Below are 23623 nucleotides of genomic sequence, written 5' to 3'. Positions count from 1 at the left end.
TTGAGAGATAAGGTGAACACTGAGACTACATAATAGTCTCTGACTGCAAGATAAATGCTGAGGCATTTACAGAAAATAAAGCTCAAGGAGAAGTCAAGATGTATCTTGTCAAAACAGGAGATTCTTTTCCAAAAGTCAAGTTGAGTCCCTTTGACCTTATTAACTATTACAGGGAATGAGATGAGAGAGAGCAAGAGAGGGAAAGAGAGCTAAAGAGAGAGAGAGAGTATGGAAGACAGAGTTGGTGGGGGGGGGGGAGGGAAGAGAGACAAAGAGGCAAACAGGGAAAGAGCAAAAAAGAGAAGAGGAAAGAGAAAGAGGAGAGAGAGGTAGGACAGAGAGGAGGGGAGAGAAGAGGGAAGAGAGAGAGAGAGGCAGAGAGAATGCACTTTGTTCTACCAACAAGCAAAAACATGCAAAATATTAAATGCTTTTTGGTTATAAATTTGCATTCTGATTATTTCAACGAATAGACTTTTTCTGTTTCACATTCAGTGGAGGGAAAAATCCAGCTTATTCACCAGAGCAGCTTGCTGGTATTTACAGTGGGTAGCTGTTGCATGGTCATTATAAATGGGCTCAGTCAGCCTCTATCCTAGTAGCCACCAGTACAAAGTGCCTGGGCAGCCTAATTGCCCGAATTAGGAAAGCCTTGCCTTCGTTCTGTCCGAGTCCTGGCAAAGAGAGTCCTGGCCTGTCTCGTAAAAATGACTCCAGCACCAATCGTTAGCACATCTAACCTCAATATTTGGAAATCCTGAAATAACATTGAGTCATGCTGGCTGAACTGTAACGTTTTTATTACTTTAAAAAAAAAAATTCAACCAACTTACAAACAAGCCGGAGATCACTCGAACCATCTTGTTCCGTGTGTCCAGCCCAAGGAGCTGGTTTGGGGACTAGAATGATGGGGAGGAGCAGGGCCACCCCTCAGAATGGGTCATTAGAGGAAAGTGATGTTGGCGAGGGAATGTCCTGCAGTCCATTGGTCAGCCAGCCTCTGTGGGCTTCTTCCATGTATCTGCCTCCGTTTTTGATCTTTGAAGAGCCTGGGCTATTAATACCTTTGGATGTAAAGTAAAAATAGAAACTCCTTCAAAAAGAAAGGAAGAAACCAGCCAGAAGAGTCCTGGCATCTGCAGGTTGCCTCTGGAATGTGTCTCCATGGCCACTAGAGAAGATGACCAGGCGGTCCAGGGACACAGGACCCCCATTTTAACTTCTTGGGGACCCATGTCTGTCCTGAAAAACCATAGCCTGCCGAAATGCGTGGGCAGCTTGGCCTAGTGGAAAGAGCAGGAGCCTGGAAGTCAGGCAACCCAGGTTCCAAAACTGGCTCTGCCGCTTGCCTGGTGTGTGATTTTGTGTAAGTCACTTAACTTCTCTGGGACTTAGTTTCCTCATCTATAAAATGGAGAGTAAAATACCCGCTATTCCTCTCTCCTAGGCTGTGAACTATTGTGTGAGCCAGGAACTGTATCTGATCTGATTCCCAGTTTAGCCTGGTGCTTGGTGAATAGTAAGTGTGTGGTTTTTCTCATCATCATTAGTATTATTATTGTTACCTCCCACCTGCTGCGGGCCCAGGAAGAACACAAGGCCCCAAAATAGAGTCCAGCTGACCCAAGAGAGGGATAAGGAGCACAGCAAATATTAACCCCTAGAGTTGGGTAGTTTTCGTTTCATAGGCAGGACTGCTGAGGCGGCCACTGATAGACGAGGAGTCCGAGGTCCCACCTCACCCAGCAGGCCGTGGCGGAGCTGAGATGATCAACACCTGCCCCCATCTCTCCCCCACCCACAATGGACTGAGGGGAAGCTGTTGGAGCGACCAAGGCAGTGAGAGCTTGGTGGGACCTCTGATGTGACAGTGGGCCATGGGAATCCTCATGGGACCTTGTGGGCTGGCTTAGGATCAACCCCAAAGCAAGGGGCTTCTACAGGGGACTGTCCCCTTGGGTGGGCACCAAGATGGGATGGCATCAGGAACATTAAGGGAAGTCCCTCCTCATCTTCAGCCCCTGCTTCCCTCCTGGAACCCTCTGTCCCTCCAGCCCCATATCTGAAGGACAGATGGGCAAATCATAGCCGTCTAGCCACTCAGGTATCCAGCCTGCAGGCTTTCCCTGCCTCTCAATGTGGATCACAGAGGCCTTCCTCCGCTGTGGGTTTCTGTGCCTGGGATCCAGACTGACAGGGGAATCCTGCAGAAAGAATAATAATATAATAATAATACTTGTTAAGCACTCCCTGTCCTACATGGTGCTTCCAGTCTAGGAGGGAGAGAGAACAGGTACTTATCTCCATTTTTCAGATGAGGTAACTGAGGTACAGAGAAATCAAGTGAGTTGCCCAAGGGCACATAGCAGGCAAGTAATGGAGCTGGAATTAGAACCCAGGTCCTCTGACACCCAGGTTCCTGGTCTTTCCACTAGGCCACACTGCTTCTCTAGCAAGTCACTGGTCTAACGTTAGCCCATCTGCCCATTGGATTCAGTGATTGGGCAAGGGAGGGGACGAAGAGCAGGGAGGAGAGGAATTAACTTAATTTACCTCACCCAGCACAGATCGAGTTGGCCCCCTCTGAGGTGGTGAATCTGCTTGCGAGGTCCCGACTATCTGGCTTCTGTGGAGCCGATGAGTCAGTCAGCACTACCATTACGCCTCACTGCTGGCACCTCCTGAGGGCTTTTGGCAACAATATCCAATCTGTCCTTGGGAGAACAAGGGCGGTTTCTTCTTGCAAAACCTGTTGCAACTTGCAGCCTGCCTCTTGTTTTTTCGGTCAGTCTGACCTTGAGCTCAGCCTGAGCCCCCTGCACTCCGATGACTCTCCCAGGCACAGCTCACCAACCCTTCCAAGGCTGGGCTTCCCCCCACCCCCACCCCCTTGCCACCCCCACATCCGACCCAGTGCCCCCAAACCATGTTTTTGGGTCGAGAGACTCTAATAATACCTCCCCAGCCTCTCCAAGGCCACCCCAGGTCTCCTTCTGCTGCCCAACTACCTGGAGCATACCAAAACTGGCTCTCGCCTCCTTTCTCCCCTTACCGCCCGCCACCCTTCCACGGTCAAGGGGAGGATCTGGGCCCTCAGGGAGCCATCAGAGACCTGCAGTCTTGGGACTGGAATAACAGGAAGGGGGTTTCTGGCCCCGGGAAACCCAGGAGAGCATCTCTCCTGCTAGAGCCGTTGTGAGTTTAGAACTGTCATTGATGGAGTCCCAGGACGCTGCTCTCCTCGGGTGAGGGACAGGAGACACACACCCCTTTACCCTTATAGCCTGGCCCAGCCAACCTGAGGGCAGGGGCAGGGGCAGAAGGAGGAGGAGGAGAAAGGGTGGAGTAAGCAGGGATGAAGGACCCAGACATATCTTTTCAAAATGGAAAGAAAGGTGGCTGCATTATGCCCAATTAACAGTAATTACTGTTCTAATAGTAATTACTGTTCTAATGCCTGTTTCCTCTCATTTTACCTCACAGAATGGCAGAAAAAACCCTGTCCCTCCTCACTTTACTGCCAAAGGACCTGAGGTGCCAAGGACACCTCAAAATCCCCAGCAGAAAGATGGAGGCAGGATTAGAACTTAGACCCTCTGACTCCCATCTGGGGATTTTGTCATTGCCCTTAACTGTCTTCAGATGAGCACTCAGAGTTCCATTTGGAAATTTTTAATCCCATCCTTGTGATTGATTGATGAATTAATTAATCTAGCCTCCTGTGCAAATTAAAATCTTTAGGAGGTTTCTCAAGGGCAGAGACTCCAAGTGGAAAAGTGGCTTGACTATCCTCCAGAAAACTTTTTGAAAGAACCAAATACTTAGTTCATTATGGAAACTTGCCTGCTCTATGACATTGGGTAATCATTTAATTTCTATGTCCTTTGTTTCCTCATCTGTGAAATGGGGATTCAATACCAGTTCTCCCTCCACCTTAGTCTGTTAGCTCCATGTGGGACAAGGACTGTATCCAACCTGATTACCTTGTATCTATCCCAGTGCTTTATATAGGGCTTGATATATTTATTCATTCAATCGTATTTATTGAGCACCTACTGTGTGCAGAGCACTGTACTAAGCACTTGGGAAGTACAAGTCGACAACATATAGAGACGGTCCCTACCCAATAACGGGCTCACAGTCTAGAAGGGGGAGACAGACAACAAAACAAAACATGTAGACAGGTGACATGTAGACAAATAGTAAGCATTTAATAAATGCCACATTTTTATTATTATTATTGATTAAGTGCTTAGCTCAGTGATTAGCACTGGGGTAAACCCTGGGGTAAGCACAAGATAAACCACTAAGTCATGGCCCTGCTGTCCCACAGAGAGCTCAATCAATTAGTCAATGGTAATTATTGAGCACTTGTGCAGAGAACTGTACTAGGTGCTTGGGAGAGTACAATACAAAAAAGTTGATAGACACATTTCCTGCTCACAGTATGGTCCCTTAATTAATATAGGGTAGGATATTTGCACCCTTTGTGCCTAAATCCTAGTCCTTTATTTTAAAATGAAAGTAAAAGTATCCATCCAGACAAGAAAAAAAAAACCCTCTACATCAGTCTAGGTCACTGCCCTTTTTTGCTCTTACCTGATGATAAATAGCATTGCTGGGATTGCCCAAGACATAGTCTTCCAAGAGAGGATCCCGGACAGGGTTAGAGACTCAGTGTGTTGGAGTCTTTATCACAAGGCATGTTTGTCCACAAAGGGCTAGCGAACCACCTAATATGTTTCCATTCCAAATATCAGTGCCTAAAACAGTGTGCAAGTGTCCAGCCGTCTAGTGTCTAGCCGTAGTATTTACGCACTCTTGGAGTCAGTCCCTGGAACTCAAAGCAAAAATAACTTTTCTACTTGATAAATTAATTCAGTGCAGGGTTAGATCCCTAATGGTGCAGAAAATCAAAATCCACACAGACCTAGCCATTCATCCTGTGATGGTAGTGATGGCCTGCAACAACTCATCCCCACTCTCAATGGTTGGTGCCTCGGTTGCATTTATTCACACAGTGCCAAAGCAGTAGAAAGCCCCTGGGTTTGCCTCAAACATACTCTGGCAATGAAGAGCGTGAGGTAAACACTAAAAAGCAAGAGTCTAGGTCTGGTCGACCTGGAGGCTGAACTGTGTTCTCTGAGGTGTCAGTTCCTCTCCATATCCACCATTTCAGTTGCATTCTGCAGATAGGAAAAGGACTTTTTTTATTCTCTTGGAAAATGTTCTCAAGAGGAGCAGAAGAACACAGAGGGGGAATGGAGAGAGGGAGGGCGAATTTCATCACATTAAGCAAAATGAGGACAGCGTTTCAAAGTCATAAATAGTCTAATTAGTCTGAGTCCCTTTTTTTGTTCTAGTTTTAAGATGTCCTGGAATGGTTCCTGGCCTGTTTAGTTGCCAAATGAGATGTTTGTTGATGCGCCATTACAGACCCAGGAAGTTGCATGGTGTAGTCTTATCGAAAAAACATGTTCAAAGTGTCTCCAAAGCTGAAATGTGGATACATCTATTTGCTACTGCTCTCAGCGTAAGCCCCAATCTTGGAGGATGTGCGCAAGTTAACAGAAGCCCTGAAAAGTCTTATGAGCACCTTCCCTGCCCTGTCGCTGTATGTCTGGGAAATATATAAATATATTTTAAACTATCATAAATCACATGAGCTTGGCTGCAATGTCCAGTCTGGATTTTCCTTCTGTTCATATAAGCGTGTGAGTGTGTGTCAGTCTGTGTGTGTTTGTGTTTTTTCGTATCCTTCGTGCTTGGGCCAGGCTTCATTCTTGTATTTGTTTTGTTTATACGTTAATAATGAAAACTAGGGCTTTTGGCCTGGAAACATTACTGAGTTCTTCCTCGTGTCTGTCACGATGACAGGAAGTCCATCCAAAATGCACAAACACAGCCTGAAACCTTTTCTGGCTCTAGTGGTTCTCCACATAGGATTCCAGGTATCCAAATGTATTTATTGTGTGGAGGGAAAACCAGAGAATCTTGGGTGGGGAGGGAGCTGTTTAGTGAGAATTTGGGGTCAGTTTATTGATTTAGTCCCCTTTTTTCAGCCTGCTGAGGCCTTTCATTCCTAAATTTTATTTACCAGTGATGGAGCAAAGAATCTACACTACGAGGAGCCCTCTCAGCACCAGAGGAAAGAGACTGATCTCCTGTTTCCTCCTTGGATGCTGATGTTTAGGATGATAGTGTAAATAAGAGTCTTTCACTTCTCCTGATAATAATAATAATAATTGTGGTATTTGTTAAGTGCTTGCTATGTGCCAGGCACTGTTCTAAAAGCTGGGGTAGCTCCAAATAATCAGGTTGAACACAGTCCCTGTCACACATAGGGCTCACAGTCTTAATTCTCATATTACAGGTGAGGTAGCTTAGGCACAGAAAGGTTAAATGCCTTGCCCAAGGTTATGCAGCAGACAAGTAGCAGAGCCAGGATTAGGAGACAGGTCCTCCGACTCCAAGGCCTGTGCTCTTTCTCAAAGCCATACTGCTTCTCTATGACTCTGATGTTGAAGTTGGTGTCAAACTATTTACCCAGAGGGCATCCTAAAGATTGGTGATCCCCTTCCTAATGGCTAGGACATGGGGCTTGGCCTGCCCTGCTATGTGATATTAGGCAAGTCACTTAACATCTCTGGGCCGGTTTCCTTATTTGTAAAAAGGAGACAAAAATACTAGCCCCTCCCTACCACAAGGTGATGACAGGAGGACAAAATGAGACAACTGATGTGAAAGTGCTTAGGAAAAAATAAAAGCACATGCTAATTTAGGATAATATGAACTCACTCTTATAAGGATGTATTTATTCATTTATGCCTATTCTCTCCCCCATTTGATTATAGGATCCTGAGGGCTGGTATCTTCTACTTCTTTTGGCTATCTCCCAAGCCCTGGTATAGTCCTGTGCACACAATAGCTATTCATTCAGTACTTTAGATTCTGAATCCCAAAGTGGTTCTTCTATAGCGTCTTTGAGAAAATCCAATACGAGAGTTCAAGTTGTTATAGGAAGTTCATTGAGAAATAGAGGAATCCTCCCTCTCCTCCGCCTTTCAGCTACTCCATTCCCCCCCAACCCCTTTCCTTTGCCCCCCACTGGAATTCACCATGCATCACAAAGAATTTGCTCAAGAATTGCTGTGATAAACATTCCATTTCCTTGGAAACCCAGGACACTCCATTGGAGCGCTGGTGGTCCATGACTTGTGTCTGAGAGCTCTGAGCCAGGATTACCTAAGGTCTGTCTTTTGCTCCTACTGGCTTTGACGTGCCCCCTTGCTGTGCACCCCCAGGTGAGACAAAAAGAAGCCTCTTTGGTTTGAACCCTTTCCTCGGGAAAGAAATCCCCTCTGTTGTGAACTAGAAACTCAGGGGTTTAAAATGAGCCCCTCTCCTGGCTTCCTGAAGATATGCTTTTATTCAAAACATGATTTCTCTCTAGAAGCAAGTTCTTGGCCCCCCCATGTATTGATTCCAGTCAGAGTTGGGCAGAGACTTAGGGGGGCCAAACTTGCATTCAGTGCTCACCAACCCTTGGGAAGCCCACTGGGTAAATAGTTTGATGCCAGCTCTGCATCAGAGTTACATGAGGTGGAAGTGAAAAACACATATTTACACTATCAGTAATCTGAGTGAGCAGAAGGAAATGTACAATCGGACCAATCAGATATCTCAGATTAATTGGGGGAGAAGGAGGCAGGAGAAGCCAAGGGGGCCTTTAAACCTTTGTTCATGGTTGCAAAGTGTGATTTCTTCATCGAGATTACCTCCAGAAATATACAGTTTACTGTTTCTGAAACGTTCTATTCTGGAGAGACAGGCAGGGAAGTCTCTCACCCCTAACAAAACGGTGGTTAGATACTAATATTGCTACTGGCTGTGTTTCAGCATCTGCCCATTGAAAAGAAAATAATGATATGGTAAGAAGATCAAATATTAATGGACAAGGTTTGCCAAGAAAAAAACCAAACAAGGAAATGTCACAGAATTGAGTTTTTTCAATGTTCTTTAGAAGGCGGTTTGAATATCGAGAGATCTCTGAGAAGCCAGAGGCGCTCTTCAAAATATCAGACTTCACTGCAGAAAGCATCGTGAATTCCACACAGCCTGGCTCTCAGGGGTGATTATAATCTACCCCTGAGAAACAGAACGACAAAACTCTCTCTTGTAATGCAATCCTTCCAAGAACAATGTTCAAATGTCCACGGCATCTTGGCTTTGGTTGCTAACCTATTTATAGGAAAATATTATCCACTGAGTTGGATCGCTACCACACTTGTAGCTTAGAACCCCAGTGGGCCATTGGGGAAGGAAACAAAATGCCCCCTGTTGATTTCAGTTACCCCAAATATGACATCAGAGTTTACCTGGGGAAAAGGGGGAGAAGGCTATAAGAAGATGTCACTAGGGATAGAAGCCCATTGAGAAAGCAGCTGGACATTCCCTTTTGGGGAAGGTGATACATTGTGATTTGATAAAAATGTGAAGTGGAAAACTTTATGGGCCAGATTAGGGGACAATCTTACAGTGGCGTGGGGAAGGCCTTTGCTTTGAAACTATAGAGTGATCGTGGCGTGGAATTTTAGCCATTATCTCAGTTTATTAATGTAAAACAATTTCACCAAAATAGACCCCCAAAGAAATTTTCTTTGGATGACATGGTCACATCTTCTCTAGACACTGAATTGAAAGAACACTCAAGATGACAAACGATCATCCCTGTCAACTGTTTTTACGGGGCTCCTACAGTGTGTAGAACATTGCATAGAACATTGCATTATTTGGGCAAGGAGTAGCCACTTGGTGGCATGGGCCAAGAGGTGAAATGAGGACCTAAAGGCTTCAATCCTGCTGCAGAGTGCATTGTGAAAAAGGAAATTCGAGAGCCTTCAAAGTAGATCATGCAGACAGCCTGAGGGGAGCCCTAAACGGCCTGTTTTGAAGCAGTCTAGCATTTTGTGTCACTGCCCATCTCCATCTGTGGAGGTAGACATGAATAATCTCTCTGGAACAGGGAAACAGATGGCAGCTATGTGTGCCGGGTTGAAAAGGGAGTTTCACCGAGTTACCTCTGTTGATGAATCACTTACATATTAGAAACCAAGCTTCTTCATCGGAAGTGAAAAATGAAAGAAAGTGAAAGCGAAGGAGGGAGCAACCCAGAAAGATGAGGGTGAGGGGTGGGATGTGGGAACAGAGAGACAGAGATAGAGAGAGACAGAGAGACAGAAAACAGTAGTTGCATCTCTGGCCAAGTCCTTCTGAATACCAGACGCTTTGGGATCCTTGGAGCCATCCTTTCTGGAGCCGTGAAGATGAAAGCCGGACAAAATAATCCAAAAGAGTGCTGGACTGTGGCCATTATGTCCTTAGGGATTTAGCAAAGTTTACTCTCCTCAGACCGGGAGGAGAGACTTCAGCTGAACTCCATTAAGCAAATTCAAAAGCAGAAAGAAAATAAACACAGATCCGTGGAGATAGGAGTTTTATGACAGGGAAAGAAAGCAAAGACGGCTGGAAATCCTGGGCTATTCCTGAGGCTTTTGGACCTCCAGACACCAAAGTTCTCAGAGATTCTTCTCTTCATGTTACCCCGCTGGCAGGCATAAAAGAAAGTTAATAGAATTTTTTTTTCCCACCACTACAAGGGCTGGTAGAAACTAGACTAACAATGTAGTCCACAATGCCTCAGCACTGTGCGTGACACACAGCCATTTGTGTCTTTGTTTCTGAGCAGGGAATTAAGTAATAAATCCAGTACTGTCACAGATACTGTACTTGTATACCATTCAGTCCTGTAGTGAAACAAAAACCTACTGGAATTTGTTCCCACACAATTACATGCTAAAGCAATCCGTTAAAATACAGCGCTACTTATTCATTTACTTGCTGCTGTTGTGATTAATATTGACGGATGCCTAGAAAACAAGGGATCATTGCATGTTCAAAAGTTTTCATATTCTGCCTGACAAAATGGATGCAGAGGAAGTGTCTCTCATGAGGAGTTAGTGGCTTTGTGAGTTAACATTGGGGATTTTGAAATGAAAAATCACTGGTTCTGCTCTGCCAGAGCATCAGTACTTCTTGCTGGAGGCAACCAGGAATTCTCCATCACATTGGTTTTCCTCTCTATCTTTTCCTTTCCCACCGTATGACATTGGGATTGCCTCGCTCCTTTTTCTCAACTCTTTCCTGTCTACATCTCTTTTCTCATGGTAAGTGCAGTAGGAAGATGAGTACTGGAACTATATAGGTACTGTGAATAATTCTGGTCATTGAAAGTTGGGATAAAAGAATAAAGTGGGGTTTGAATATCTCAGACTCTGGCTTGATTTTCTTCAGGTATCTGGGTTGGTTTTATTTGTTGTTTGTTTGTTTGTTTTATTTTGGAAGTTCTGAGAGAGTCAGAATTCACAAAATTGGTCATTTGGAAGCCTGTCATTCAGATAAGTGGCTGTCGGCAGAACCAAGTGCAGTTTCCCTGCAAATCTTCTTACCCTCTTCTTTACCAGCTTGAGACAAAACATCTCCGGGTATCCGAGACTTCCTGGACTTTGTGAAGCCTGGTGTCTGGAAATGGGGCATGGGAGATGGGCAAGGAGCAGAGTCTGCTCCAGGGTGAGCTCCATCCGTGGCAGTTCACCAAGTTCTCCTATCACAAGTGTCCTCTTACACAGTCAGGATAGAACATAGTTGTAGAATTAGGGGACGTTGTTTCCTACAATGGGACGCACAGATTGGTGCAAGTAGGTAAGAAGTGGCTTTGCATGTGGTCTCAGGATTCCCAGCCTCTGCCTTAGCCTTACTGTACTGCAGTGTAGAGCAGTTGCCACTTTACAGGATTTAATACAGTAAGAGAGCAATGAGTGGCAGGTAAGTCGTTCTGTTACTGATGGACATAGCAATAATACTGGATTTTATTTTGACAGATGTCAGTCGGGCTGAGATTCTTGAACTATCTACCCCTTGACTCATTAATTCCCATTGGATCAATGATTTTCCAATAACACAAGATTCTTCAAGAGAACGCAATCCCCTGTGTTATTGGAGAAATCCCTCTACGTAGATTTTCTAGGAAAGAACTCCTCATTTCCAAATCTTTTTGCCCTGAGCCTCCAGCTCAAGTCAAACAAAGGCTTCCAAATTCCTGCCTCCCAAATGTCTTCAGCAATTATACTCATGTTGCAAGTGTGGAAAGACAGAGGAAGTTATAGCTTTTAAAACAATTTAAAATGAGAAAGAGCATCCAGTATCCTTGAAATTGTGCAAAACCTAAGAACTTTTTTTGAGAAACATCACCAGGGAAAGAGAGCAAAACCAAAACATTTTAACCAGTTTCTAAAGCTTACTGATAGTTGATGGGAACATACCCAACACTGGCAGTGGGCAGTGTGGTCCAATGGTTGATACAGGAGAATCTGGCAGCCCTAAGTCCCTTTCCCAAGTCACCTGCTGACTCGTCAAGTGCTCGGTGGTAGCCAAGTCCCCTCTGTACTGAAGCCAACTTTCCATTAACTCTGGTTCTGGGGTGCAGGCCTCAGAAGAGGAGAAGGGAAAGGGAACGTCGCATGGAAATCCACTGGTAATCCCCCAATTCTCACTTGAGCCAACAATTTCAGCTCACTTCCCCTCCAAACCCTGGACCAGAGCTGATGTCAAATAGCAAAATGGACAGGTTGGAGTTCCCTTCCTCTCTCAACCTCTGTTCTCAAACACAGTCGGAGCTGGCTTCAGACAATGAGGAAGGTAAGCCATTGCCCCAGAGGACCTCCAACCATGCAGCTCTTCTCAAAGAGGACAGGCCACTGCCCTTCTCCAAAATGGCAACTGCACAGCTTCTCTCAAAGATGGAACTGCCTCTACCTTTATCCGAGATGGCAACCCCACTAAAGTTGAAAAGCCTCTATCAAAGCCAGCAAAACAAGCTTCAGTTTCTATAGTCTCCTGCAAAAAGGCAAACATATTACATCCCCTCAATTTAATATTGCAATGCTATGTTTTGAATTACCTTAGTAAAAATTAGACAGTAATTTTATCATGACAGTAAATGCCACAAAAAGGATTTCATACTGCCTTCCTGGAGGTACCAGAACAGACCCTAATTTATAACAAGTAAGTCTTTGGGCATACGCACACCACGATACAACCACATTTTCAAGAAACATAACTGAGTTGTATTGTGGGAAGTCTCTACTGAAAATGTGCCTGGAATAATGAAACACTGTAACACCAAAGACTGGAAAGAAGTGGGGAGGTACAGTTCCTTGTCTGAGCTGGAAATTCTTTTAAAAAATTGTTTTTGTTCTAAATCCCCTGCAGACAATGAGAGGTAAGATAGGTGTGACACCCAGGAGTTGTGTAACTGGAGTTGTGTTACAACTCTGGCAGCTAGTAACACAGGGTCTGGACCACCTAGCCCTAGGGTTGAGGGAAAGTCCATCCCTGGACTAAAGAAGGGTCGGAAAAGAAGCCTTAGAAAGGTTTGCAAGTGTTTCCAGTGCCTGCCCAACTCTTACCTGGTATTCTCTTTAGATAGCTATCACTTCTTAGTAGAATGTATGGGGAATGTTTGCAGCTGGAAAAGTGGGAGGGAAAGGGATGTGCTTAAGGAAACTGAATAAAAAAAATGAGTGGTCTCTCTCCAGGGGACGTTACAGCTTGTTGAGTGGAAATAGGTAAAAGATCTGGTTTTCAACATTGACGCTGTCTCATTTCCCCTGGATAGTGCATACTGAACCATTGCTCTTTCCCCAGAGATCACTTGGACACAGTTGAAGCTCCAGGACAGGCCAGGTGGAGCTCCTGAAGCGTGACTTCAAAACGTCTATGACAATGGCTGCCTGAATTCGAAGCCCTTTTCTGTGGCTGTGTCATCCCCAGACAGAAACAGGTGTGATTGGCCCAGTCTTGGGTGGGCTCTGGTGATGTCTAGCAGGGTGATGAAGGCCCTCGGCCTCCTGCTTCTGATTGACTGCCTGATCACATTCAATCAAGCTAAAATCTATTCCCGCTGCAAACTGGCACGGAGATTGGAGCACAGCGGAATGGACGAATTTAGGGGCTATGGCCTTGAAAATTGTAAGACTTCCTCCTAAGTAATCTTCTGTGGCTTCTTCCCCTTCTCTTCCCTCTCCCTTTCCTCTTCACTCTTTTCTTCTGCTTTCCTGCCACTGTCCATTCAGAGCCTTCTTGACCTCTTTCTCCTTTTCCTTCTTGGCCTGTCTTTTCTTTCCATTCTCTCTCTCTCTGTCTCTATCTCTCTCCTTTCTTCCCACAAAATCCTCTCTCTTCAGGTCTTCCAATATGGAGTCCTGAATGGATTCTTGCTGTACATTCCATCTCCCAGAAGCCTAACCTTTTCCATTTCTGCCCCCTGGACGGTGGAGGGGTCAAATAGAGCAAACTGAGAACAGACTATGTAGAGATGGAGTGTCCTGGAGTGGCAGCTGTCCAGGCTATGACATGGTCCCCAAGCCATGGCATTGGCCATTGTGGCAGTGGCAAATTTAACACCTCCTGCCTCAATCTAGAGAGCACCCACTGAAATCCAAGAGCTTAACAAATACCATTATTATTATTATTATTATTATCCACTGCCTTTCTCAATCCCCTTGCCTCTGTTCTGGGCCCTTTTCCAGCATTCATCCTCCTTCTTTGCCAATGCAGTGCATTCTAAGCCTTCCCTCTGCTCTTCCCATTCTTTTTTATGGTATTTGTTGAGCACTTACTATGCTCCAGGCGCTGTGCTAAGCGCTGAGATATTTCAGGCTAATAAGGTTGGACACAATCCTTGTCCCACATGGGATCACAATCTTAATCCACATTTTACAGATGAGATAACTGAGGTACAGAGAAGTTAAGTAACAAGAGTTGGGACTGGAACACAGGTCCTTCTGACTCTCAGGCCTATGCTCTGTCCACTAGGCCATGCTGCTTCCTGTGAGGCCCCTCTGTGGGGGGGAGGAGGTGCAAACTCTCCTGTAATTGATGTGTCTGAATTTTGTCCACATTAGGGCTCTGTGTGGCATATTACGAAAGTGGTTTTGACACCGAAGCTCAGAACACTTTGGAAGATGGCAGCACTGCTTACGGCATCTTCCAGATCGACAGCCGGATATGGTGCAAGAACGATGAGGAGCCATCGAAGAACCGCTGTCACATTTCCTGCTCTGGTAGAACCTTGCTAGCACTTCTATTCTTAGGCTGCTGCTATCCATTCGTGGTTTTAAGAGAAGCCAACAAACCCTCCAAAGAAAATTATTTGTTCTGGGGTGATTTCAGTGCAGACCTTTAGGGAGGCAGGAGCATGGACTAGAGATGACCTCTTGTGGGGAAATAGGCCCAGTCTCCCCCTAGGCAGTTTCCATGTTGCCCATTAGGCACCAAAAAGTGAATTAAAACCCTACTGGCCATATTCCTTTTGCAGAGACCTGGGGAATCAAGACCCAGTTCCAAGCATGCGTGCTTTCCCCCTTCCTCTCATGAAAGGGACAGGAGGAGTCAGTGGGGATTAAAGTCCCTCAGGATTCAGGGAAGTCTTTTCTACAAGACACAGAATGCCATGAGATCTAAACTGAGAATGTACTGAGTTTCTCCAGCCAAGATGTGGAAACCCAAGCATTTAAAATGAGCAAGAGCAGCTGAGGATTGGTATAAAGTAGGCTGACTAGTTGAACTGATAAACTTTAAAAAATCCAAGACTGTCCCTGTTAAATCAAGACAAATGGTCAACTTAGGCTTCATGAGCTTTCTTATTTGCGTGTGATATATTTGCAAAGCAGATCTGTGTCCCCTCGGGCAAGATAAGGCTTTTCACCAAAGCAGGGAGGAAGAGAGAGAGGGAGGAAGAGAGAGAAAGAGAGAAAGCTCTTCCATATAAATTACCAGAGGGAAAATGCAAAGGAATTTCTGGTCCTTCAAAAAGACTAATTTTTTCCTAGAAGAAACATTCCGACACTCATCCATCCATCCATCCATCCATCATCCATTTATTGAGTGGTGTACTAAGCGCTTGGGATAGTACGATAGGATTAGTAGATGTGATCTGTGCCCTCAAGGAGCTTACAATTTAGCAAGGGAGACCAGAATTAAAATAATTTACAAGTAGAGGAAAACAACAGAGTAGAAAGATTTGTACATGGGGCGGGGGTGGGGGGGAAGATAAGAGATTAATCAGGGAAGTCTTCCTGGAGGAAGTATGATTTCAGAAGGGTTTGAAGAGGGGAAAAGCAGTGGTCTGTCAGAGGTCAAGGGGGAGGGAGTGTCAGGTAGGAGGGAGGGAGTGTCAGGTAGGAGGGAGGGTATGAGCCAAAGGTCAGAGGTGAGAGATGAAAATGAACCATGTGTAGGTTGGTTGAGAGAATGAGAGGAGTGAAACATGTGAGCTGTGATGTAGAGGGTGATGAGCAAGGCTAAGTGTGGAGGGATGATCTGATTGAATCCTAAAAACCAATGGTCAGGAGTTTCTGCTACAGGAATAGTGGGCAACCATTATTGGAGATGTGTGCAGAATAACGTATTGGAAAAATGATCCAGACAGCAGAGCAAAGTCTCGACTACAGAGGGGAGAGTTTTAGCTGCCACTGATTCTGTCTCTACAAGACTAGCTAATCGTGGTTAATAAAAGATCACAGGCTTGGAAGTTAGAGGACCCGGGTTCTAATCCCGCTCCACCACTTTGCTGCGTGACCTTGGGCAAGTTACTTCTCTACGCTGCAGTTACCTTATCTGTAAAATGAGGGTTCAGTCCTCCTCCCTTCAGTTTAGACTGTGACCCATGCAGGACAGAGACTGTATCCAACCTGATTACAAGCGCTTAGTACAGTGCTCTGCACACAGTAAGCACTCAATAAGTAATAATAATAATAATAATGTTGGCATTTATTAAGCGCTTACTATGTGCAAAGCACTGTTCTAAGCGCTGGGGAATTTACAAGGTGATCGTGTCATAGTGTCATAGTGATAAGTGTCATAGATCATGATGAATGAGCTAATTAGTGGCCACTGAATCCATTCTGGATGGCCATCTCGCTCTGGAGCCAGGAGGAGTTGAAATAATTTAGGCAAAAAGGGCAGGGAAAAGTAGGAGTGTATGGTTGGGACGATGGTGGGTGGGGGAAAGGAAGAAATGGGGATGAGGGGTAGTAAAGGGTGGGATTCCCCACCCGCAACTAGCTGTATCTATTGGTTGTACATCTTCCATTACTCCTTATTTCTGAAATATTTCTAGTGGCTATTCAACTGAACAGAGACAGTCTTCTGCCCAGCGCTTTTCCCAACAGAGTTCCGGCAGGAAGAAACTCTTCTTTTAACAAAAGTAAATTGAGCAGAGAAGACTCTCTGTATCAACTCTTGCGAAACAGACTACACTGGCTCATTTGTGACCCGCTGCTGCCCCTTTGTGGGCACTTCATTGTGCTAATCATTGTGCTCCCATCCCCAACTGCTCTTTATTAATTTGAAAACTTGGAGAAAATCTCATAGGGATGTCTCAGAGTTTTCAAATTGTTTTGCAGAACAGTACTAGAGAAAGGATGTGAAGCTTTGTAGATTTCTGTCTGGAGTCTTCAAGGCAGTATGGCTCCAACAATTTCCTGCTGTGGGACCTAGGCAAGTCACTTAACCTCTCTGGGCTTCAGTTTCCTTGAGACGCTAAGATTGTTATGAGGGGGGACTATATCCGCTAATTCTGGTGTATTGTACTCTCCCAAGTGCTTAGTTCGGTGCTCTGCACTTAGTAAGCACTCAATAAATACCACTGACTGATTGATTTCCTCATCTGTAAAATGGGAATTAAGTATCTGTTCTTCCTCGTATTTATCCTGTGAGCTCTGTGTGGGACAAGGACTATGTCAACGTGATTAACTTGTATTTAGCCCAATCAAATAACCAGTGATATTTATTGAGCATATTTTCTGTATGTGGAGCACTGTACTAAGTGCTTGGGAAAGTTCAGCGAAACATAGTAGATGCAGTCCCTGCCCATAAGGAGCACTTAGAACAGTGCTTGACACATAGTAAGTGCTTAACAAATACCATAATTATATTATCATAATTGAATGTCCGCCACCAGGCCTACTGACTCCAACCAGCATATACGTTGTTCTGCTTATCCAACCCTTCTTCCCCCGACTTCTGGGGTTCAGACTATGCTCCCACTCCCGCCTCCACCCCATCACTTCTCCATCACCCTTCACCAAACCCCATCCCTTCAAGCTTTAGGATTTATTCCCACTTCCTCCAAGAAGCCTTCCCTGATTAGCAAATACATTATACTAACACATATTTTAAGGGTAACTTGGTGTTTTGACAATCCAATAATAAGCATCACTATTATTATTACTATCATTATAGCATTTATAAAATGTTTACAGTGTGCCAAGCGTGAGAAGCAGCGTGGCTCAGTGGAAAGAGCCCGGGCTTGGGAGTCAGAGGTCATGGGTTCAAATCCCCGCTCCACCAATTGTCAGCTGTGTGACTTTGGGCTAGTCACTTAACTTCTCTGTGCCTCAGTTACCTCATCTGTAAAAGGGGGATCAAGATTGTGAGCACCCCCGTGGGACAACCTGATCACCTTGTATCCTCCCCAGTGCGTAGAACAGTGCTTTGCACACAGTAAGCGCTTAACAAATGCCATCATTTGTTCTAGACTGTTCTAGACTTCTGGACTGTGAGCCCACTGTTGGGTAGGGATTGTCTCTATGTGTTGCCAACTTGTACTTCCCAAGCGCTTAGTACAGTGCTCTGCACACAGTAAGTGCTCAATAAATACAATTGATTGATTGATCATTAACTAAGCCCTGGGGTAGATACAAGACAATCCAGTTAGACACAGTCCTTGCCTCAGTGACAGCCTCTTGTCTTCTAGGATTCATCACTTTAGCTTCTGGAAAGCAGGGATCATGTCTACTTATTCCATTGTACTTTCCCAAGCTTTTAGTCCAGTGTTCTGCATTCAGTAAGCACTCAATAAATATGAAGGATTGATTGGTATGGACCAATTAACATATTTATAATTATGATGGATTAGACACGGTCTTTGAGGAAAGGAGAATGGAGTTGAAAGGTCTTTTCAGTTTTCAACCAAATATTTTAATTTTCCAAGAATGTTTTAAGACTTCAAGAAGCAATTAATACTTATAATTTTCCCTTTTTTCCTCTCCTCAGAATTACTAAACGATGATATAAGTGATGACATAATGTGTGCTAAGAAAATCGTGAAGGAGACTGAGAGCATGGATTACTGGTAAGATGCAGCTCAGAAAGAGACAGCTCAGTATGAGACTCAGTGGCCAAAAATATCTGAAAAGATTTGTAATGATTGTTTACAACCGTGGTATTTATTACACGCTTATTTTGTACCAAGCATTGTACTAAGCACTGGGGTAGCTACAGTATAAACATATCAGGCACAGGCCCCGTCCCACATAGTCTAAATGGGAGGGAGAACGGAAAAAAGCAAAGCAAGAATTTTATCCCCATTTTACAGATGAAGAAACTGAGGCCCAGAGAACTTGCCCAAGTTCACTCAGTAGGCAGGTATCAGAGCTGGGACTAGAACCCAGGTCTCTTGACTCCCAGTTCCATGTTCTGTCCATTAGGCTACACTCCTTCTTTTTTACTAATGGAACAATACATCATCATTATCATCATCAATCGTATTTATTGAGCACTTACTGTGTGCAGAGCACTGTACTAAGCGCTTGGGAAGTACAAATTGGCAACATATAGAGACAGTCCCTACCCAACAGTGGGCTCACAGTCTAAAAGGATACATTCCGTGATCCATATTCACACAGGGAAACCCTAACTCGGTGACCAGCCACCATTATTTAGGAGGTTGTCATGCCTGAAGGAGTAATGGATGTAATGTCTTTGGGGGTCCCATTCCAGAGCCAACCCTGGAAACCCTGAGTACAGCGACAGATATGATAGTAACAGCTATTGTGGTGTTTGTAAAGTGCTTGCTGTGGTCAACACCATACTAAGCACTGGAATAGATACAAGATAATCAGGTTGAACATAGTACCTGGCCCATGTGGGGTTTTCTTGCTTCCATTCCTGCCTTCCCACCCCACCTGTGCCAAAGCCTCATTCAGGGAAGAAGGGTGTTTAGAGGGGCAGTCGGAGGGAAAGGAGCAGCCCAGAGTTCCAGATCCTATAGGCAACAGCTGTTAATCAAGTGGACTTCCCAGCCAACCAAGATTCATGCAGGATGACTTGTCACAGGACCAGAAATCCCTGTCAGCCTGGGCTAAACTTAGTGACTTTAGCTTAATCCAAAAATATTATGACCAAATTTAGTTTTTGCTAGTCCCCTTTTGGATTAAGTGAAAAGGGTGTGCTTTTTAACAATCTTTTAATATAATGGTATGAAGATTTTTACCCTATGCAGATAGGACCACCGAAGCTAAAAGTGGCTTGATAACAGGCTCCGGGTTGCACTGTTGACTCCCCTTGTTTTCTGACCAACACAAATATTTTATTAAGCTTAGATTAGATCAGTAAGTAGTAATCCAGAGGCCTTATTTTTAATATGAACTTGTATAAATAGGCTTCCACCAGTGTTTCCAAGGATGGATGAAGAGTGGGAAATGGGGAAATGGTACAATATAGTAGGTATGTTAAAATTTCGCCATCACTTTTTATGACACCCAGTGAAATAGCCTTGTGTATTTTGCCAAAGAAAGCATAGCTTCCCGCTGCTGGCCAAGGTTTAATCAAGAAAAATAAAGGGAAAGAGAAAGGTAGTTTCAAAGGAGACGTGAAAAGGGTTGGAGAATTAGAAAGGCAGCACAACATCAAAAGTTTTCTCCAGAGGATAGACACTTCAGAGAACATGGCTTGAACTTCTGGGAAAGAGAAAATGAGCAACTGAACAGGAAACACAGTGAACGTTTATTAAGCCGCTGCTTCATCAAATACTCTTATTAAGTATTGCTTATCCATCGTTCCCTTATTCATCATCATCAATCGTATTTATTGAGCACTTACTATGTGCAGAGCAATGTACTAAGCGCTTGGGAAGTACAAATTGGCAACATATAGAGACAGTCCCTACCCAACAGTGGGCTTACAGTCTAAAAGGGGGAGACAGTCAGTCACATTCACATTCACAGTTATTCACAGTCAAGTCAGCCATGGTAGGTAGCAAAAGAGGGACAACATTGAGTTTCAGTGAAACCTCAGAGAAGATGGCCCTCTGACCCCTATTAGTGATGAGTGTCCTTCAAGGCAACCCTGTGAGCAAAGCGAGACTGGAGTGTATCAGCTGGTTTCCTTGGATAGCCTGGGTGTTCCAGCTATGGGGTAAGTCACTAGGAAAAACTTTTCCAACATCAGAACTGAGCCAGTACCATCTACTGCTCAAAGAAGATTCTAAAGGCTCCATCTTTTGATTGTATTTTTTCTGGGTTCCTGGTGGAAGTCCATTTTGGAGATTTTGCTTCAATGAACTTAAATTTATCTTATAAAAAGAAAGACACCTCATGCCTTGCCTTAATGCATCAGTCCAGCACCAGAGTTCACATCAGTGGATTTTCCAAGTAAATGTTCCCTGCAAAGCTTGATGTTAAAAAGCATGAAACAAAGAGAAAGGATTGTTGCTTATAATTCAGTTTAGTCAGGACATAAGCTTCTCAAGGCCAGGAGGGCAGGGATGGTCTCTAACTACTCTCTTGTACTCTCCCAAGTACGTAGTACACTACTTTCCATACAGTAAGTCCTCAATAAGTAACACTGAGTGATTGATTGATTGATTGATAAAGGGTTTGATCAGGGATTAGAGACCTGCTCTGGAGAATCTTCTCAGCCCACTACAGTCAGGCTCTCAACCCCTTCACTCCACTGAAACTGCACTGAAAAGTCACCAATGACCTCCTTATAGCCATTCCCAAAGGGCCTTATCCTGATCCTCCTCACTGTCTCAGCTGCTTTTGACAGTGGGGACCACTCCGTCCTCTAAATACTCTCTGGCCTTAGTTTTGCATACGCAGTACTAACCTGGTTCTCCTACTGCTTCTCTGCCCATTCCTTAGATTTGCTCACCAGCTCTTCACTTGCCTCACATCCTCTTACTGTGGCCCATACTTTTCTTGCTCACAGTCTCGGAGAGCTGAGTGAATTTGGGCAAGTCACATAACTTCTCTTGACCTCAGATTCCTCATCTGGAAATTAGGGGGAAGATACTGGTTCTCCCTCCATGTTAGATTGTGAGTCTTACATTGGACAGGGGACTATGCCTGACCTGATAATCTTGGCACTAAGTACTTAGCACCATGCTTTGCCATGTAGAAAGTGCTTAAAAATATGATTGTTATCATCTTCTGACAAATCCTGCCAGTTCTTCCAACACAGCATCTCCCAGATCTGCCTCTTCCTCTCTACCTGAACAGCCACCACCCTGGCACAAACTCTGTTCATCTCACTCCTAGACTATTATGCCAGCTGGATGCTAGTCTCCCAGCTTCCAGGTGCTCTCCCCACTCCAATCTATACTAGATGTTGCTGCAAGCATCATCTTGAAACATCACCTGACCCAAATCTCTCCTCTACTCAACATCCTCCCCCAGCTCCCTGGGTCTCTCTACATCAAAAGGAAAAAAACATTCCGTACCCTCAACTTCAATACTCTCAACAAACTCTCCCTTCCTTACCCTTTCTGCTGTCTTTACCCACTATCCCCGAGTTTGCTCTCTTCATTCCTCCCAAGACAATCTTCTAGTTTTATCTCACTCTTGATTCTCCCACCATCTCCCACCCCATCCCCTTTCTGTCCTCAAAACCAACAGACCACAACCTTTCCCACATTCAAAGCCCTCCTAAAATTCCACCTCTTCCAACCAGGCTTCCCTGATTAATTCCCAGCATCCTAAGTCATTTAAATTCATTAGGCATCTCTAGCACTTGTGAACGTATTTACACACCCATCCCACTTCTAAACACATAATAATGATGGTATTTGTAAAGCGCTTACTATTTGCCAAGCACTGTTCTAAGCACTGGGCACTGTTCTAAATGCTGGATATTTTTCAGTTGTACATTCAACTTATCTTGACTACTCCATTTGTAAATATTTTTATATCTGTCTCCTCCAAAGAGTGTAAGTTCTTTGTGGGCGGAGAACATGTTATATCTTTGTTTTTAACATCCTAAGTAGTTAATACAGTGCATAGCACAATAACTACTACTACTATTACTACTGCTACTCTAATACTTCTATTACTATCAGTCAGTGGTATTTATTGAGCACTTACTGTGTGCAGAGCATTGTATAAGTGCTTGGGAGAATATAATGAAGTTGGTAGACATGATCCCTGCCCCGTAGGAATTTACAGTCTAGTGGGAATTCTACTACTACTACTTCTGCTGCTGCTGCTACTCTAGGATTAAGGAGAACCTGGTCAAAAGTGGGAGAAGAGGTAGCAATTCGTATATGACCCCAAAGTCATCAACCACATCAGCTGGCCCCACTCTCTCCATTCAGCAGGAATTAGGGGAACATTTGTTGACCATCATGGTGGCTGTCAAAGAGCCAGAGGGAAGATGGTATTGGAGCAAACTCAGTGAAATGAGTAAATAAGTCATTTTTCTTTGGGCTCAATCCTTGGAAACTGAGAGATAGTTTGGGTGGGTTAGTCACTTTTAGGAACTCACAGATTGGGGTCTGACCACAGTTGCCACTTCCAAGGGGTGATGGGACAGTTGCCCCCACAGCTTATTGGGTGGGATACACAGCCTTCTGCCCTTGTAAGCTCACTGTGGGCAGGGAAAGTATCTACCAACTCGTATTTGCTCTTCCAAGCTCTTAGTACAGTGCTCTGCCCACAGTAAGAGCTTAATAAATATGACTGATTGAGGTTAAAGTGGGTCCTTATATTAACTGGTATTTACGTAGCGCTTTCCATGTGCTAAGCAGCATCCTAAGTGCTGTGGCAGATTCAAAATAATCAGGTTGGATACAGTCTGTGTCTCACATGGGACTCACAATCTAAGGAGGAGGGAGAACAGGCATTCAATCTCCACTTTACAGATGCAGGAACTGAGGCCCAGAGAAGTGAAGTGACTTGCCTGGGGTCACACAGCAGGTTTGACCGAACAATCACCATGACGCCGTCTTCTCTCTTCCTATTTTTCTCAACCTAGGGACAGCTGGAAGATTCACTGTGAAGACAAGGACCTCTCTGAGTGGATAGAAGGCTGCGATGACCACTGAATCGGGGAAGGCCCAGCAACCCTGTCCACATTAACTCCTCGGGGCTGCTGGTCAACGTAGGTCCCATCTCCCTCCCAAGTCTCTTCCACTGGGTAATATTAGCTCTTAGAATGTCCTTCCACAATTGCAAAAAAAATGGGAGCTAACTATTTTGAATGAAATAAAAGTTTTAGTGAAAATACCCCAGTGACAATTTGACCATTTGTTTCAGTGATGCTGCTAATTCTGGGTGAAGGCTTTTTCTATCCCATCCAGGGAACTGGGTTTCAGGATCAAGAATGGACCAGCACTCCCTCAGGCCAAGGAGGGTTCACTGATTTCCACTTCTCAAGTTTCCACTTGATGAGATTAATATCTGGGAAAACACTGACCACGCACCAGGGTTTCAGGCTGGTCCTG

General features: G+C 44.5%; 1 protein-coding gene across 4 annotated transcripts in view; it reads left to right on the top strand.

The window, feature by feature from the left end:
- Nucleotides 1–23405, top strand: part of LYZL1 (lysozyme like 1) — a 78853-nt gene extending 55448 nt beyond the window's left edge. For 2 of the 4 annotated variants that reach the window (XM_038755939.1, XM_038755940.1), the window contains exons 2-5: nt 12766–13089; nt 14025–14183; nt 18178–18256; nt 23155–23405. In XM_038755939.1, coding sequence (XP_038611867.1) covers nt 12936–13089; nt 14025–14183; nt 18178–18256; nt 23155–23224 — 462 coding nt within the window. In that variant the 5' untranslated portion in view covers nt 12766–12935 and the 3' untranslated portion in view covers nt 23225–23405. Of the gene's footprint in view, nt 1–7198; nt 7305–12765; nt 13090–14024; nt 14184–18177; nt 18257–23154 lie in introns of those variants that run through there. The other 2 variants (XM_038755941.1, XM_038755938.1) reach the window with 2 other exon arrangements.
- Nucleotides 23406–23623: the final 218 nt, after the last annotated feature.

This window comes from Tachyglossus aculeatus, chromosome 13, assembly GCF_015852505.1.
Source record: "Tachyglossus aculeatus isolate mTacAcu1 chromosome 13, mTacAcu1.pri, whole genome shotgun sequence".
Classification (NCBI taxonomy): Eukaryota; Metazoa; Chordata; class Mammalia; order Monotremata; family Tachyglossidae; genus Tachyglossus; species Tachyglossus aculeatus.
The sequence above is the reverse complement of the archived record's forward strand: the minus strand, read 5'-3'. Positions and strand labels throughout refer to the sequence as shown.